This window comes from Mesoplodon mirus, assembly GCF_964341445.2.
Source record: "Mesoplodon mirus genome assembly, chromosome: 15".
Classification (NCBI taxonomy): domain Eukaryota; kingdom Metazoa; phylum Chordata; class Mammalia; order Artiodactyla; family Ziphiidae; genus Mesoplodon; species Mesoplodon mirus.
The window spans coordinates 49,292,159-49,310,109 of record NC_138991.1 but is presented as its reverse complement, the minus strand read 5'-3'; the positions used below and the strand labels follow the sequence as shown (position 1 = coordinate 49,310,109).

General features: G+C 44.4%; 1 protein-coding gene across 2 annotated transcripts; it reads right to left on the bottom strand.

The window, feature by feature from the left end:
* Nucleotides 1-890: 890 nt before the first annotated feature.
* On the bottom strand, nucleotides 891-17,650 carry CRYM (crystallin mu). Of its 2 annotated transcripts, XM_082644974.1 has the most exons (8): nucleotides 17,431-17,650; nucleotides 16,772-16,925; nucleotides 14,461-14,523; nucleotides 11,156-11,257; nucleotides 7,381-7,564; nucleotides 3,868-3,989; nucleotides 3,070-3,154; nucleotides 891-1,222 (listed from the first exon to the last, which is right to left on the bottom strand). In XM_082644974.1, exons 1-8 carry the CDS (start codon nucleotides 17,598-17,600, stop codon nucleotides 1,158-1,160), a joined length of 945 nt encoding a protein of 314 aa, XP_082501100.1. In that variant the 5' UTR covers nucleotides 17,601-17,650; the 3' UTR covers nucleotides 891-1,157. The 2 variants fall into 2 exon arrangements, with proteins under 2 accessions (XP_082501100.1, XP_082501101.1); XM_082644975.1 differs by lacking the exon at nucleotides 11,156-11,257.
* Between the last annotated feature and the right edge of the window lie 301 nt (nucleotides 17,651-17,951).

The window sequence follows — 17,951 nt, the reverse complement described above, 5'->3', positions numbered from 1 at the left end:
GCATATGGGCCTGACCTGGCCAAACAGCATATTCCATTTCCTTTAGCCACTATGTTATGCATATGGGCCTAGGCCCTAGATGGTCCGGTGTGTCTCCATTCTGAGACTTTTAACTGTTAAAGAAGAGGATGTCTCTTTCTGCCAAGGTTGCTGAAGAGGACAGACTATGATTCAAGAGCTGCTGGCACCCATCCTGCCACTATCAGGGGAGAGCTTACTTGATAATGCAGCCAACACCAAAGAAAACAGAGCCAAGGAACAGAGAGAGCAAGACTGGGTCCTGATGACACTTGGACCCCCTGGATACAGCCACAGCTGAAACCAGTTACCTGTGTACTTCTTAATTATAAGAGCCAATGAATTCCATTCTTCACTCATTCATTCAACTAAAGGTAGTGTGAGTTGTGGTCTCTACCGATAGTGACTGAAGGAGTTCTGACCAATAGAGAAGCTCTGCTGTTCCTTGAAATTTCAATTATAAGAAGCCAGAAACAAAAGGCTACATAATATATGATTCCACTTATATGAATGTCCAGAAAAGGCAAATCCATAACAACAGAAAGTAGATTAGTGGTTGCCAGGGGCTGAGAAGAAGGGGGAATGGGGACTGACTGCTAATGGCTACTGGGTTTCTTTTTGGAGTGATGAAAATGTTCTGAAATTAGACAGTGGTGACGGTTGCACAACCCTGTGAATATACTAGAAAACACTGAATTATATACTTTAAACTGGTGGATTTTATGATATGTAAATTGTATCTCAATAAAATAGAAAAAAATTAACTATAGCCATCGGAGCTCCTGCAGGGAGTGAATGCGAGCACTTGATCCCCTCACTTTCCTTGCTGTGAGGGATAGAAGTTACCAAAGCAAGAACTGCAGAACTGGAAAAAGCTTTATTTCAAGGAATTACAAAAGGTAGTGAAATACAGGGGAAAGGGAGTGCTAATATAATCTGGCATAACACAGAATGGCCACTTAGTTTTGCTTTCTAACTACAAACACAAAAGGGGATCTCATTATTTAAGGTAAGACAGGATAAGCACAAAACTATAGATCACTGGGCACTGGGCTCCCTCATTTAATCGGGAGATTATGAGACAACTAGTTTAATACCCCTTGAGCTGTAGCAACCATTCAACACAAAGTTCCTTCGTTTTATTTACCAGATGACCAGGAATCGTACACAAGTTTGGCTGCAACCATGTCTTCCACCGCCATTCCTGGAATGGACAGAAATTTGGTTCACCTTTTGTCAGAACAACGTTTCCTCAAACAGCCCAGATCCCAGAACTGGCAGTCCCCTGATACAGTGTCCATCAGGGTAACAAGGACTGACGCCCAGACGTGAGTTCAGGATTGAAGTATTGGCAAAGGGCAGAACAAGGCAAGCAATGCCCCCCAAAGAAATTTTACGTATCCTTCAGACGTTAGTTCAGGGGTCAGAAAACTTTCTGTAAAGGGCCAGATGGTAAATACTTCAGGCTTTGCAGGCCAATTACTTGCAATTACTCAACTCTGCCATTGGAGTGCAAGGGCAGCCACAGACAACAGGGAAACAGATGAGCCTGACTGTGCTCCAAGAAAAGTTTCTTTATGGACACTCTAGTTTGAATTTCTTAACTTTTCACATGTCACGAAATATTCTTAATTTTTCCCCCAATCATTCGAACATGTAAAAACCATTTCGCTTGTGGGCTGTACAAAAACAGGTGGTAGGTTGGGTTTAGCCCATGGTCTGCAGTTTGTTGGACCCCCTGGTCTAGTCCAAACGCTGAATCCTTCAGTAACGTCCCCTTTGTCTTATAGTTTTGGGCACATACCTTAAGCTTGAAGGGACATATGTTCTTAAAGGCCAGGGGCCGGTTTTTATTAATTTTTGTAGCTACCACTGCACCCAGTATGGAGCTTGATACATAGCAGGTATTTAATATGCACCTGCTAGATGAACGGATGTGCCGATAAACCAGTCCCCAGAGGAGAGAAAGTAAAAATTGCTCAGAAGTGTAGAGCAGGGCTATGCAGTGCTGTGTCTCCTGAAGGGAGCCGGCTGACCTCTGATCTGCTAGGAACAATGAGACTTTCAGACCCAACTAGACCAGTGTGATGTCTTTGAACCAGGCTCTAGATAAAGCTTATATTGTGTTTGCCTGTCTTTCTGTGCATGAGAGATTTAAAACAAATATTTAACAGATGGCAAGGCATGGATATGGACTGATTGGCATGGGTGCTGGGTGGTCAGAGTACTCTTAATACTCTGCCAGGCATTAAAGCTTTGGTTGCTTAATCATTAAAAAATATGTAAGGTCTGGTGAGGCTGAGGGGCTCAGGGCAGCAAATATTTACCAACCATTTTGAGAGTATTTCAATATTTTAGGTGTAGGAGCTGAACATTAGCTCTGTTACCATGTGTGTCCATTTCCTTAAATCTGGTGGGATGGGAGAGCTGGGCTGAGGGGCAAACCAGCCGCTGGGAGCCCCTTCTTTGTTGGGCTTCTGCCTGTGCTAACTCAGGTAGTAATGGGGCTCCCCACTGAAGACCTTCTTAAATCAGCAAGCAGAAAGGTAGGGAAGGAGGGGAAAATAAGGTCTCAGGCTGTACTTCCTGTCTGGGTCTCTGTCAGGTTGGGGCTCCCTGCTATTTCTCTTAAGCTCCCTGTTTTTAAACATCTTTTTCTCCTGCCCTCCCATCTCTGAAGGATATCTTCTTCTGAGTGTCATTGTCTTAATGCTGACACTTGCTGTGTGCACATTGTTTTATATACACATCTCACTTAATTCTCACAAAAACTCCAGGGAACAGGTGGTGAGAAAACTGTGGCTCAGAGAGGTGAGGTCACTTGCCCAAGGACGCGTGTCCAGGGAGTGGCAGAGAAGGGAATCCAACCCAGGACTGACCAGTTCCAGAGTTCATGGGCTTCACCACTATGCCGACGTAAATAATTGACCTGAGTGATAGATTTCACAATGCTTCAGCTGTGGAGCCTTCTGACTCATTCCTCTTCCCACCAGTGGGTAAACCTACCTTGTGCTCTGGTTAAGTTTGTGCCTTGGGAGCAATGGCTCTTACCCAAAGACTTGAACACCGTAGTCTTCTCACAGTGGGCTGGTTTCACTCCCTTTACCACTTCTCCGAGCTCAGCGAAGATCTTGGCCTGTCAAATGAACACACACTGACCCAGGCCATGGGGCTAATGTCTGCTCAGGGCCAGCTTCTGAAGCCAGGACAGGGTGTCCCTGAACTGGATAAGGGATAAACTTGATAAAAAGACCTTTTGTAAACTGGATGATGTCAGGAAGGAAGCCTCCACCTTAAACCTTTTTTTTTGGTTGTGGGGGGCAGGCACGGGTACCATTTGCCTCTGTGATACTGTGATTGCAAAGATACAAATCTGTAGCCAGGGGAATGTCCTGCCAGGATACTGTCAGTGAGGAAATAGGCCTGTTCTTATCTGAGCACTCATTTTGGCAGCCCCCTTCTTGCCTCTATGCCCTGATTACAAAAAAAAGGCCAGAAAGTGGCCAACCCTAGTCCTAATTTGTTGGCCACACTGGGAAAGTTTCCAGGCTGTAACAGGCTCCTATCTTCCAATCCTACTGCTTTATAGGACAGCCCAGTCCAACAGAAAAGTCCATCAAGCTGCTCTCTTCAGGCAAAGGGGACAGGAAAACAAACACATCACCACATAATGGCCACATTATTCTGGGAGGGGATTAGAAAAGGTTGAGAGATGTTTGGGAGTTGTCATCCCACAAAGAGGTAAGGGTTACCGAGGTCTGAAGCAGGCCATGCAGAAGGGGGTGTTAATGAAACCCTGGGATCCAGGTGAGGCCATCCAGGCAACAGCCCACAAGAAAGGAGGCTCACCCCTGACAAGAGGACATCTCCAGACTCTTTCAGGGCGGCCTCCTGGGAATCCACATACAGCACAGCCTGTGTCATGAGCTCATCATCCAGCTCTCTCCAGTCAGGTCTGCTGGCGCCGATGGCTAAGAGACAGCAAAACAGACCCTGAGCCTAGAAATGGTCACAAGGGATACCAAACACTCCAAAGAATGAAAGGGGGGGGGAGGAGGTGACAGAGGACACATGGGAACAGATGTGGAATGCCTCATTTCCCCAGGCCAACTCCCTCCCAATCGACAAGACTGAATTCACTAATAAGAATGATACCCGGGCATTTTTTCCTTTCCATTTCATATCCATTCTCATTACTAAAAAAAGATTTCGAGGCAACTTAGCATTCATTTACTGTGTGCCTACTATCTGTGGGATGTTTCACACATACTATTTATAGTCCTCACATGCACACTTCACATCTGATTCCCATTTAAAAAGTACACAAACTGAGGCTCAAAGAAGTGGTACATGCCAAGGTTAAGTATCTAATAAATGCATCTATAGCTCTGAGACAGTACATGCCTCTCACGCTTCTTCCACTTACAGGAACAGAGACTTCCTTACAAAACCCCTAAAACAGAGACATTACTTGGAGCTTATTCAGACCCCACACTCCTCTATCTTCTGTCTGTCTGCTTGCTCTTCAATCATTCCCATTCCTCACCCCCAACCACTTCTCTCTTAATTCACGAGAAAAGAGCCCAGTGTTAGGGTCAGAGAGAAGCCCCAGTAAAGAGAAAACTGGCTGCACCCTGGCACCAAGGTTTCACATCCTCTGCAGAGCCCAGAACCATAATGATGAATCCAAGGAAGCATGACTCCTGGCACTGGAACACAGGAATACGCAGAGGCTGCAACCAAATGCCTGCAGGGCCAGGAAGGTAATGAAAATGAGCAGAACTGGTCAGAGGAAGTGGATTGGAAATGGTGGAGACTGAGGTACAGAGAAGAAAGCAGACCCTTCTAAAGGGGACAGTTATTGTTCAGCTCAAGCTAATTGTTGCCATGTGAGAATGCAGGGCCACTGTTAGAAAGCCTCCCCTACCCCTGCTCCTTTTTTAAAAGAGAAGCAGGAAATCTATTTGCATGTGTTAGTTCTTGATTTTCAGAACACTCTATGGTCTGAAAAAAACACATCTGCTGGCTGGATCCGGCCCATGCCAGCCAGTCTTTGGAAACTGCTATAAAGCTTTATACAAATATAAGGCAGCATTTACAAGCCTTCTCTCACTGCCATCCAGTTTTCTCTACTTGTTCCCTCTCCTGCTGTTCTCCCTCATTCTAATTTTCAAAGAGAGTGATGTAAACATGTCCATCTTGAAGGCTGTTTGTGTGAGAAGTTCTATAGAACAGAAGCACCAACTAATGAAGCTCATAAATAAATCATAAGCTGGTGGGAAAAACCCTAGCTTCTCAAGCCACCTCTTCTGATTGCTCTTGTTCCCCCCAATCTGGAGCAGGGTGAGGTCTCAAAGGGCTGCATAAGGCCACTCAGGCTGATGGAGATGGTCTGGGTAGCAAAGGGAGGGGCTTGACTCGGGCTGGGCCTTGGCCTTCCTGCAGTGGGGTGAGAATGGGTGAGGGTCAGACGCTGGCTGTTGGGCTGCAGGGACAGGATGAGGGACGTGCAGGGGAGGTTAGAATTGGGTGTATCTTTAGCCAAGCTGTAAAGTAAGTAAAATCTGTTGTTGGTGTTTCCCTGTTGACTGCACTTACAATATACTTAAGTATATTTAATGCCTCTGTGAATACATAAACCAATTTCGTCTTTAGGCTAGGGAAAGATACGAGATGGCTTGACTCAAAATCAAGTCAGCCCTTCCTGGAGAGACACTCAAAGTGTGAGAGGGATCCAACATGAGGGAGAGTCTCTGTTGTTGGCTTTGAAGGTAGAGCGTCCACATGAAAAGGAATGTGGACAGCCTCTAGGAGCTGAGAGCAGCCCCAAGGAAAAGGGCACCTTTGTCCTACAACACAAGGAAACTGCCATGACCATGTGGGCTGGGAAGAAGACTCCGGGCTCTGGATAAGATTGCCGCCTGAACACCACCTTGATTTTATCCTTGTGTGAGCAGAGGACTTAGCTAACCCATGCCCAGACTCCTAACCACAGAAACTGAGATAATAAATACATGCTGTTTTAAGCTGGAAAAAAAAAGAAAAAGCTGAAAAAATATCAAGTCAGTCTTGCTGAAGATTCAGCTTTTGTCCATTTCACCAAGAACTGGTTTCTATTGATTCCCTAAGTCCTTCCAGAAATGGTCTTACTGTTTGAGTCTGGCTTTATGAATAGTAAGACCTACCCCCTGGACCCACATTCATAATACCAGTCCCACACAGGCTGAGACCTTCAATTTGCTATGGCTCATTCCTCAATCATACCACGTTTTGTTTCCTTTATAGAACTTATCTTCAGCTGGAACTATCTAGCTCATCTATTCGTTTACTTGTTTGTTGTCTACCTCCCTTCTCTGGAATGTAAGCAGTGGGAAAGCAGTGATCTTGATTGCTGGTTTACTGTGGCATCCTCAGCATCTAGAACAGTGCCTGACACATGGTAGGGATTCAATACATATTTGTGAATGAACGCATAATCATGATTCTTGGCCCTTGCACGTGTGTGCAGACATTTTAGATTTTGAGTTCACACTATGTGCTTGTCACTAAAACATGGGGCACTGATACCATGTTTAAATTCTTGAGTCTTCAATTGCTTGCTCATCAGAATCCAGTCTTCTTATTGAAAGAGAACATAGGGTATCATTTAAGATCCTGGGCTCTGAGGGTGTATTACCTCAGTTCAAATCCCAGTTTTGCCTCTAAGAACCTCTGACTTTGGGCAAGTTTCTTAATCTTTCCATGCCTTGGTTTACCTACCTGTAAAATGGGGGTCATGATAATAATAGCTCCTACTTCATATGGTTGTTGTGAGGATTCAGTGATATAGTACATACAAAGAATTTAGAACAGCACCTGCAATAGTAAGTATTCAATATAGACCAGATCTTGTTATAACCCCCAGGGCCATTTGAGGATCTTCAGAGGCCCCAGGAACTATTATGTTTAGAGTCCCAACCATCCTATCCCACATATTAAAAAGCATCCACATGTCACATTAAATGTCTTTTGTATTGTAATTTTAAAAAATTTGTTTTTGTAATTCCAAGTGTTGTTAAAGAACAAGTGAGTCATTTGGCTTTTGTAATTTAAATTTCATGACATTTAAGAATTGAGTTATAATTGATCTTTTGCTATAATGATACACGTTATAAAACTTTAATTAAATTTATTAGTTTCAGGTTTGTGATTTTTGTTTCATATTTTGGAGTGAGTATCATTTTTTTCAGGACTCAGATGTTTCTGAGGCTATTAAAAAGCTCAAGCATTTTGCATGGGTAAAACAGCTCTGCAGATGCAGCCCCCTTGGTCCAGCCAAGGGAGAGTCTGGCCACCCAAGGCTCATGGAGCCACTCTGCTTACCATTGATGTGAGCCCCGGGCTTCACCCATTCACCAAACAAAATGGGCTCTGTTGCCATGGTGACTGTGATGATCACATCTGCCCCTGTCACAGCCTCCTGAACCGATGAACAGACCCGTACCTCTCCTTGCACTGTGTTCGCAAACTTCTCTGCATTTTCTTTGGTGCGGTTCCATATCCTCACCTTCATTGGGGGTAACAAGAGGGACATTGGTGCCATGATTATTTGGCTGTTTATGTTTCATTAAGCCCAGGGGTGCAAGGAAAAGTTGAACCACTCTGGGGTTAGGGCTGTAGTTATTTAAATCATTCCGTATGGTGAGTGTACATTTGTCTGGGCCAGATATTTGAAAATGACCTTTCTCTATCCCATTCCCCTTTCAAGAAGGGGGGAGGTTTTTCACTTCTAGCTTGGGACACACAGCCTCAGTAGCTTAATAGCTACTATATAGCTTAATAATTAGCAGAGCAAGTTCTGGAGCTAGACAGGCTTAGAATCAATCCTTGCTCTGTCACTTACTGTTCCTGAAGCATATTTAACTTCATTCAGCCTAAGTTTTCATGTCTGTAAAATACAAATGATAACAGGCTAAGTCAGTATCAAACTCACAGTTTATGTTTGGGAGTCTGTAAAGGAGTCATAACAGGTATGAGATTCACGAACAGGATGTGCAGGGCTGTGCTTGGAATAGCTTGATCTCTGAAGGATATATAGGGAATTAAAATTTGGAAGGGTTTCAGGAGTGAATGGTGCAGCAGAGTAGAAGGCCAAGAGTAATAGCTACAATTAGATTCCTGGGAAGCGCTGGCGGGGAGAGGGTGGGTCACTGGCATCACCAGGAGGTGAGGACTTGCTAGCTTGCTTAACAGATTTTGATGTCTGTGGTGGCAGCTGTCAGCCTTCAACTGAAAATAAGGCCTAAAGAATCTCTCATAAGGAAATATAATAAATATGGAAATAAATGTTATGTCTGAGTAAGTTCATTAAGGTGAAAAACAATATGTCCATTTATAAGAGAATGGTTAACTATACAACCTTTGATAGAAAAATATGAAATACCATACAAAAATTAAGTAATCTGGAAAGGTGATGGTGTTACAACATTCAGTGAAAATACAGTATATACAACAGTATATATCTAACGTGATTAAAACTTTAAGAGGTTAACATTCAAAATATACAAAGAAATTATAAAATTTAATATTAAAAAATAAGCAACCTTATTTAAAAATGGGCAGAGGACCTGAATAAATATTTTTCCAAAGAAGACATACAGGGCTTCCCTGGTGGCACAGTGGTTGAGAGTCCGCCTGCCGATGCTGGGGACACGGGTTCGTGCCCCGGTCCGGGAGGATCTCACATGCCGCGGAGCGGCTGGGTCCGTGAGCCATGGCCACTGAGCCTGCGCGTCCGGAGCCTGTGCTCCACAACGGGAGAGGCCACAGCAGTGAGAGGCCCGCGTACCGCAAAAAAAAAAAAAAAAAAAAAAAAAAAAGGGCAGAAAATCTAAATAGACATTCCTCCAGGAAGACATACAGATGGCCAAAAAGCACATGAAAAGATGCTCAACATCGCTAATTATTAGAGAAATGCAAATCAAAAGTACAATGAGGTATCACCTCACACCAGTCAGAATGGCCATCACCAAAAAGTCCACAAACAACAAATGCTGGAGAGGGTGTGGAGAAAAGGGAACCCTCTTGCACTGTTGGTGGGAATGTAAATTGATACAGCCACTATGGAGAACAGTATGGAGGTTCCCGTAAAAAACTCAAAATAGAGCTACCATATGACCCAGCAACCCACTACTGGGCACATACCCTGAGAAAACCATAATCCAAAAAGAGACATGTACCACAATGTTCATTGCAGCATTGTGTCCTGGCTATTAATTTACAATAGCCAGGACATGAAAGCAACCTAAGTGCCCATCAACAGATGAATGGATAAAGAAGATGTGGCACATATATACAATGGAATATTACCTGGCAATAAAAAGAAATGAAATTGAGTTATTTGTAGTGAGGTGGATGGACCTAGAGTCTGTCATACAGAGTGACGTAAGTCAAAAAGAGAAAAACAAATACTTTATGCTAACCCATATATATGGAATCTAAGAAAAAAAAAAAAAGGTTCTGAAGAACCTAGGGGCAGGACAGGAATAAAGACACAGACGTAGAGGATGGACTTGAGGACACAGGGAAGGGGAAGGGGAAGCTGGGACAAAGTGAAGGAGCAACACTGACATATATAGACTACCAAATGTAAAAGACATAGCTAGTGGGAAGCACCTGCATAGCACAGGGAGATCAGCTCAGTGCTTTGTGTCCACCTAGAGGGGTGGGGGAGGGAGGGAGGGAGGGAGACGCAAGAGGGAGGGGATATGGGGATATATGTATACGTATAACTGATTCACTTTGTTATACAGCAGAAACTAACACACCATTGTAAAATAAATAAATAACCTCCAATAAAGATGTTAAAAAATAAATATACCCCAATAATGATGTTAAATAAATAAATAAGTTAAATAAATAAATAAATAAACCACTTCTTGTGATTTCCAGAGGAGGGAGGGTTGGGGGATGGGTAAAACACGTGAAGGGGATTAACAGGTACAAACTTCCAGTTTCAAAATAATTAAGTCATGGGGATATAATGTGCAGCATGGAGAATATAGTCAATAATATTGTAATAACTTTGTACGGTGACAGATGGTAACTAGACTTATGGTGACCATTTCAAAATGTATATAAATATCGAATCACTACAATGTACACCTGAAATTAATAAGATATCGTGTGTCAATTATACTTTAATAAAAAAAGCAGAGAAAAACCATACAACTATGTTACAAAAAGCAGATGAGATTGGAAATGTTAACTACTTGTCTTTGAAAACAGATAAAAGGGAATTTTTCTTTTGTTTTCTTCATTACAGTCTTCATTTCTCAAAGCAGAAGTATTATTTTTACCATAAGAAATCATACCTTAAATCTACCCCACCCCTCTCACACACACAGAAAAAAATAAAATAAAAGTGGCATCAAATGTATCAAAAATAATAGGAAGTGTGAGCCAGCCAGAATGGGGAAAAGTAGACTAATATCTAGGCTGCACAAGGGGCATGCTGTGGCCTCCTGCTCTCTAGGCCTCATTCCCAGTTCCTGGATCCCTAAGCCTGAATTCTTAAGGACCCCAGATTCTCCTAAGAGAAACAACAGAAAGGGGCCAAAAGAACACCTGAATGTATGTAATGGATATGACACAATCCTTTAAGTAACTGAGTAGGCTCTCTGCGTACTTCGGCATACCCTGCAAACTGAGAAACTGGAGGAGGTGATTCAGGCCTTTCCCCCAACACTTCACGTCCAGTGGGACTTCTGGGCAAGTTGTTAAAAGAATGGTCTAGGGACTTCCCTGGTGGTGCAGTGGTTAAGAATCTGCCTGCCGATGCAGGGGACACGGGTTCGATCCCTGGTCTGGGAAGATCCCACATACCATGGAGCAACTAAGCCTGTGCGCCACAACTGCTGAAGCCCGCGCACCTAGAGCCTGTGCTCTGCAACAAGAGAATCCACCACAGTGAGAAGCCCGTGCACCAAAACAAAGACCCAATGCAGCCAAAAATAAATAAATTAAAAAAAAAAAAAAAAAAAAGAATGGTCTAGATGGTGGGACTCTCAACCTGACAATTTCAGCATAATCCATGCTGTAACAAAGTAGTACAGAGAAAGGTCACTGCTGCTTCCTCCACAACCCTCCCTGGACCTACCTCCTTAAAGGAGAACTGCTCTGTGAAGACCTCATAATGGCTATAAGCCTGGACGCCAGCTCCAAGGATACACAACACTTCACTGCTGGGGGGTTTCAAAAACTATTTGAGAGAAATGAGATAGAAAAGGTCAAGGGAGACTCTAGTAGCCAGGAGAAGATCAAATACAGTTTGAGAATCAGGTGAACTTCAAGACCTCTCAGGCAATCAAGGAGATGTCATTGTGTATTTCCGTTTCCACTCTGCAGAGTGGGGAGGGAGGGAAGGAGCCTTCATTGGGTACCTAACATATGCCAGTGCTTAAGCCTCATGATCTCATTTAGTCCAGACAATTGACCCTATGAGCTAGATACTCGCATTGTTATCCTCCTCTTACAGATAAAGAAATTGAGGTCCAGAGAGGTTAAGTAACTTGCTCAGGGCCCTATGACTACTGAATGGCACAGTGCGGCTCTAAAACCACATCTTTCATTCTCCAAAGCCCACATGCTTTCTGCTGTGCTACCCCATCTCAGGGGCATGATAAGCCACACCTACTTCTGAGAGCTGTTAGTTGCTTCTGGAATCCATGAATCCTTGAGAGCCTAGGTTCTCAGCTATATTTGCTGTGCCCACTCTCTGTGGATCCTGACTCAGCCTCCGTCTTCCTTTAAAGAGGAATGTAGAGATGGCATTTGTGGCACCTGCTAAGGGTGTATGTGTGTCTTTATTTGTGAGTGAGGTTCTCTGATCAACTCTCCAGTAGTCTTTCTGACCACCCTGATAGATTTCACTTCATAGCACTTGTTTGTTTACAAATTTATTTTCCTGTACTGGTATGTAAGCCCTGTGAAAACAGAGGTAGTCTTATTTGCACAGAATTGGCACATATCTACCATTACCTATGAGAAATAGAGCAGGGTTTCTTGACCTCAGCACTACTGATATTTGGGCTGGATAATTCTTTGTTGGCAGGTGGGTGGGCTGTCTTGTGCATTATAGGATGTTGAGTGGCATCCCTGGTCTCTGTCCATTAGCACTCCCTATGTCCTCAGTTGTGACAACCAAAACTGTCTCCAGACATTGCTAATTGTCTCCGGGGCAGCTGGCCAAATTGTTTTCAGTTAAGAACAACTGGCATTGAGGAATGACATCACTTGCTCCTCAAACCATCCATATTAAATAAGACCATCTTCTGCCTTTCCTCTATTTCATTTAATAAAAACTGAGCTCCTTGGGGCTGCTCTTTCTTACAATGCTAATTATTGAGATTCTGGAGTGCAACCTTAAAAATGAAACTATTCTTAATTATTAATCACTTGCAAAAAGGAGTCTCAAATATTGGCAGGTGATTAGAGATGATGTCTCCTGTAGCTGCAGAAGGAGAGATACCATTTTGTGCCATCAACTATAGTTCAAAGAACCTTGATTTGAAAAGTTTTCAAAATGACAATATCCACAAGACAATATCCACAAGTAATCTTATGCTCTTGTCCAATAAGGAGAATTATGTAATTTTTCCCTAACTAAATTTTTTTTCTGTTCTCAGTTAATATGAATCTATTCTTGGAAGTACACGTGGGCTTCAGAAATTGTTGCAGTATCCTGTAAAGTAACCTTTAACCTCTGACAGAAGAATTAACCTGGTTGATCATCAGAATCAACCAGTTACCATAAAAAACCAAAACACCTAGTTTCTTAGGCCCTACCCTCAGCGATTTCAATTCAGTGGTTTTGGGAATCTGAATTAAAAAAAAAATTCCCCAGATGCTGCTGCTGCTGCATAGCCTGGGTTGGAAACTACTGATCTGGGATGAGAAGACCCATAGCTACCTGGGTTGTCTGACTACAGGAAACCCTAGACTCCATTTCCTTCTGCACAAAATGAGGCCAGTAATACTTGCTCTGCCTTCCTCCCAGAAATCCAAAAATAAATCAAACAATGGTTTGGAAATTATTTTGGAAAAGATCAAAGTCCTTTTCAAATGTAGGGCAGTATTGTTAGTCCCTCTGTTCCTAAGTTACCAGGGAACATACTTCAGAGTCCCTTGATCATTTCAATCTGAACTGGGTCTGGATATAATTTTTCAAAGCCAGTTCATCAAGCTGCACACTGTAGTCTACTTCCTTCCTATATAATTACCAGATTTATCCCCACAGTCTTCCCTCCCCATTATGTGTTTAGGAGACCTTAACACACTCACAATTTGAACACCTGGTCTTTGCTCCTCCAACCCTCCGATAGACCCCACATTTCCTTTATGCTTAGGCCTCATAAACCAGCATTCCCAGACCTTTAATGTGAAAGATTCCAGCCTTTAACTGTTCCTACAGATACCTCATCTTCTTAACCCTAGCCTCTAAAAATACTGCTCTTCTTGTAGGATGCCCTTGCACTGCTTAGAAATATCATCACCTCTATCACTTGCTTTTCCTTCTGCCTGGAGAGCTCCTCCCCTCTTCCTGTTTCACTCACTCACTTCTTTTTCGGTCTTTACTCAAATATCACCTTCTCAGTGAGGTCTTTCCTCGATAATTTAAAATATCACCCCTTCCCAATGCTCTCAATTCTGCTTTATTTTCATCCTTCTAGCTGGTGGGGGGGGGCATGTTATTTTTTTAAAGCAAGTCCTAGCCTATTAGTAAACTCAAAAGGGGTTTGCTGTTGGTTATTTTTTTTAGCAAATCATACTATGTATTTTACTTTTTATTTTATTTATTGTCTCACCTCCCCTCTGCATGTAACTCTCTTGTTTCGTGCACTACCACATCTCTGACATTTAGAACAGTGCCTGATATGTGGTAGGATCTCAGTCAATACTTGCTGAATGGATACATTTGTGTGGCTTGGATCTGTTTATCTCCCCCTCTGCTTCTTGTGCAGTACTGACTCTGGCCTATGGGGCAACCACACTGATTTGCCAGGAGCAGTGTGGTAGAGGGGAAAGAAAGCAGTCCTGGGAGTCACAGAGGTCAAGTTTTAAATTCTTGCTCTGCCACTTGTTAGTTGTGTGACCCTGATCAACTCACACAACCTCTCTGAGCCATATTCCTTATACCTGGCAAATGGAGATAACCATATCTACTTTGCAAGGTTGGTGTGAAGATCAGGAATAGCACATGTGAGGTACCTGGGATCTTGGGCTCATTAAATGGTAGCCAATCATTTCGTGAATCACTGTGCTCAGCTGACATCCCATATTTGGCATATGAAGTTCCAGCTATGTCCAAAGATCAAAATGAGTCCCTCACTTCTACCTTAGGCATTCAAACTTGAGACACTCAATCCCACCCACCAGCTCAGCACAGCCAGGCACTAATCTCACCTTGGTGGCGATGGCAGACACTGCAGCTGTTCTCTTTGCAGTTATGACATTTCCATCCATGACCTTGGAGGAAAGGAGAGACAGTGAACAAGGGGGCACCCCTATCCACCACTTAAGCAGAGAGAAGATGCTCTAAAAGAGTTAGCCCTAGAAAGCATCATAATATTCTATAAAGAGAAATGTTTTGCCTGGATCCAATTCCTCCACTTATAAGAAATGCAACTTTGGGGCTTCCCTGGTGGCGCAGTGGTTGAGAGTCTGCCTGCTAATGCAGGGGACACGGGTTCGAGCCCTGGTCTGGGAGGATCCCACATGCCACGGAGCAACTAGGCCCGTGAGCCACAACTACTGAGCCTGCGCGTCTGGAGCCTGTGCTCCGCAACAAGAGAGGCCGTGATAGTGAAAGGCCCGCGCACTGCGATGAAGAGTGGCCCCCGCTTGCCACAACTAGAGAAAGCCCTTGCACAGAAACGAAGACCCAACACAGCAAAAATAAATAAATTACTAAACTCCTATCCCCAACATCTTCTTTAAAAAAAAAAAAAAAAAAAAAAAGAAATGCAACTTTGAAAAAATATCTTAATCTTTAAGCACCGGTTTCCTATCTGTAAAAACAAAGATAATCGCAACCACTCAGAGGGTTTTTGTGAAGATTAAATACACTGGCATACATGAAAACATCTAGCATATGGCGAGCCCTCAAGAATTGCCCATTTGCTTTACTTGCCCTGGGATTCTCAAAACCTCAAATTAAGGAGAAACTTCAGGAATAAGAGTAAGTCACTTGACATCTGTGCAAGGGCCCTGAAACTCTATCTCAGTGGCTCTCAACTCCTCCTGCACATGTGGGGAGGTTTGTGAAGACACAGATGCCCAGACACGACCCTTAGGTTGACTGAATCTGAACACTAGGGATGGGACCCAGACATCGTTGTTTTTAAAACCTCCCCAGGTGATTCTGAATTACACCTTGCTAACAATAACTACCATCCTTTGCACTGTTCTCTGTTTATATTAATCATCTCAACTGGTCCTCACCAAGTAGTATAAGTATTCTCATTTTATGGACAAGGAAGTGAAGTGCTTGGCTACTGATTGGATTCAGGAAGAATCTCAGGCCTTGTCATTTAGTTCCAGAGCCTGAGGTGGTCCCAATTTCCTGGGGAAGCACTGTTGGTAGGTAGTATGGATGCCATTTCCATTGGATGAGCAGAGACTGGGAAGAGCTAAATACTCTTTTCAGGGGAGTAATAAATGGCCAGCTTCCTTGGGGAACCAGAAATTCTGAGAAGGAGAGTCTAAGGATCCAGGGGTGGTTTGGGTAGAATTAAGGTGTCTGTCCCTGATGAGGACTCAACTGGCTGGCCTCAGAGCCAGGCTGGAGGGCACAAAGCACTTTCACTAACCAGTTGTGTGACCTCAAGCAAAGTGACTCTAATACTCTGAGCCTCAGGAACCTCAAAAGAAAATGGGTGGGAAGGTGAGGGTGTAATAAAACCCCCCACAGAGGAGTGTTGTCAGAATTGAATGAGATCAATTTCTCCTGCCTGGCACATGATAAGTGCTCAGTAAGCAGCAGTGAGAAAGGCAGTAGAGCACAGTCTTAAGACAGTATAGGCCTTGGACTTGCACAGAGTAGGTGTGAAGTCCATCCATGCCACTATTAGCTATGTAAATTTTGGTAAGTTTGGCATAGTTGCTCTATGACTCAGTTTTCTCATCTGCAAAATGGAGGTAATAAATTTACTTACCTCACAGAGTGGTTCTAAGTATTAAGAGAATTAACACATACAAAGTATTTAGAACAGTGCCTGACACACACAAGGTGCTTAATAAATTTGAACTACTACTATTTTTTGATATTATCATTAAATGTTAAAACAGGTCATTGTGTACCCCTTAGAAAAAAACTCCCAGGTATTAGAGAGCACCCCTACTCTGTAACTCACGTAACTCCACATTGCAGAGATTCACTAAATAAATGTTTCCTTGGCTACTGGGTTTGTGCAAGCTGTATATGTGGAGTAACCACTATAGAACAAGAACATTACAAGAATGACGAGATTATTACTTCCACACTGTCACACACTTAAAGCAGCAGTGGGCTCTGGTGCTGGGTTATGCATCCTTAGGCAGTCCTGGAATCAGATACACAGTCACAGATAACCTTCACTGTCACTGGCATCCAGTCACTCAGAGAGGGTCATGTGTGGTCACACTCAAAACTCCCCCTGGTCAACAGAGAACTAACTTCTGAGCCTAGCTCTGGGCACAGGGGCCCTGACCCACCCCTGGCCAGGGAGTTGCTCACCGCCAGAAGGGAGCCATCGCTCGGCTGGAAGAGTAGCACAGTGGCCTGATGGGAGGGGACAGTGGAGGTGGTGCTGTGGCCCTCATAGAAGGTGACCAACTTGGTGGTCAGGGCGTCCTCTGCTGCACTGTAGGCGGGCATGACCCCCAGGAAACTACAAGAAGAGAGGGAGCAGCTTCAACCCCTTCCGGTCAATGCTGAGGTATCCTATCAAGTCCCCATGTCCCTTCCTTTCTCTTTCCTTGCTCAATGCCCTACTGGCCTTCTCCCTCGCCCCCCCACCCCCATCCGTCTGCCATTCCCTTTGGCAGTATGCTGAGTATGTTCAAGAATCCGGCTCTGGATGAGCAAAAATCACTCCAGTTCGGCCACTTACTAGCTGCGTAACCTTGGGTAATTCACTTCACCTCTCTGAGTCTCGGTTTTCCTACCAGTAAATGTTGCATCAATATCTCCCTATATATGGAGTGTGTTGAATTAAACAAGGTAATTCCTGTAAAGCGCCCACTTGACACAGTGGGTCGCACAAATCAGGTGGGAGCTGTTATTAGCAGTGGTTAGGTAAGCCCTCCCTTCCTTCCTCCCGCTGCTTCCATTCTCACCCCTCCTCTTCCTCCTTTCCAGTTTCTCCAGCCCCTGGCCCGGCCTTCCTCACTCACCCCCTGTGCTTGGCCACGGGCACCACGGTGCGCACCGGCTGCATGACCCCTCCGTCGGGGCCGCTGGAGAAGTTGGCCAGAGCCGCCTCCAGAGGCGGGATGAGTAGGCTGGAGCTGCGGAGGTGGTCCTGCACATCTGCCGCGCTCAGGAACGCTGGCACAGAGCTCATGTCGCCGCGGGCCTTCTACCTCCGCGAGCTCACAGGGATCCGCGCTTCCAGCGCTGCGCCCTATGCGAGAGCGCCCAGGGCGCGCTGCCGCCTACAGGTCACCGCCCAGCTCCGGGGGCGGAGCAAAGCCGGTTTCCTCCAACCCCCATCCGCAGGGCTGGGCGAGCTGGGTCCTCTCCAGACACAGGTTCCCCGAGACTGGAGTTGAGGCGGCGGGCTGGCTGGGAGTTAGTATTCTTGGGTCCACTTTCTCAATTCCTGTAGTTACCTGTAGTCACATTCCTTGCAAAACATGTTAGTTTGGCGCCCTACCTTCCTCCCTCCCGCCAACTCCACTATTTGCAGTCTAGG

Coding starts and splice junctions, on each gene's coding strand:
- CRYM (XM_082644974.1), bottom strand. CDS start 17,600: ATGAGCTCTGTGCCAGCGTTCCTGAGCGCGGCAGATGTGCAGGACCAC. Junction 7,565..11,155: donor AGCAGTTCTCCTTTAAGGAG/GTAGGTCCAGGG, acceptor CCCCCAATGAAG/GTGAGGATATGGAACCGCAC. Junction 3,155..3,867: donor GAGATGTCCTCTTGTCAGGG/GTGAGCCTCCTT, acceptor TTCATTTGACAG/GCCAAGATCTTCGCTGAGCT.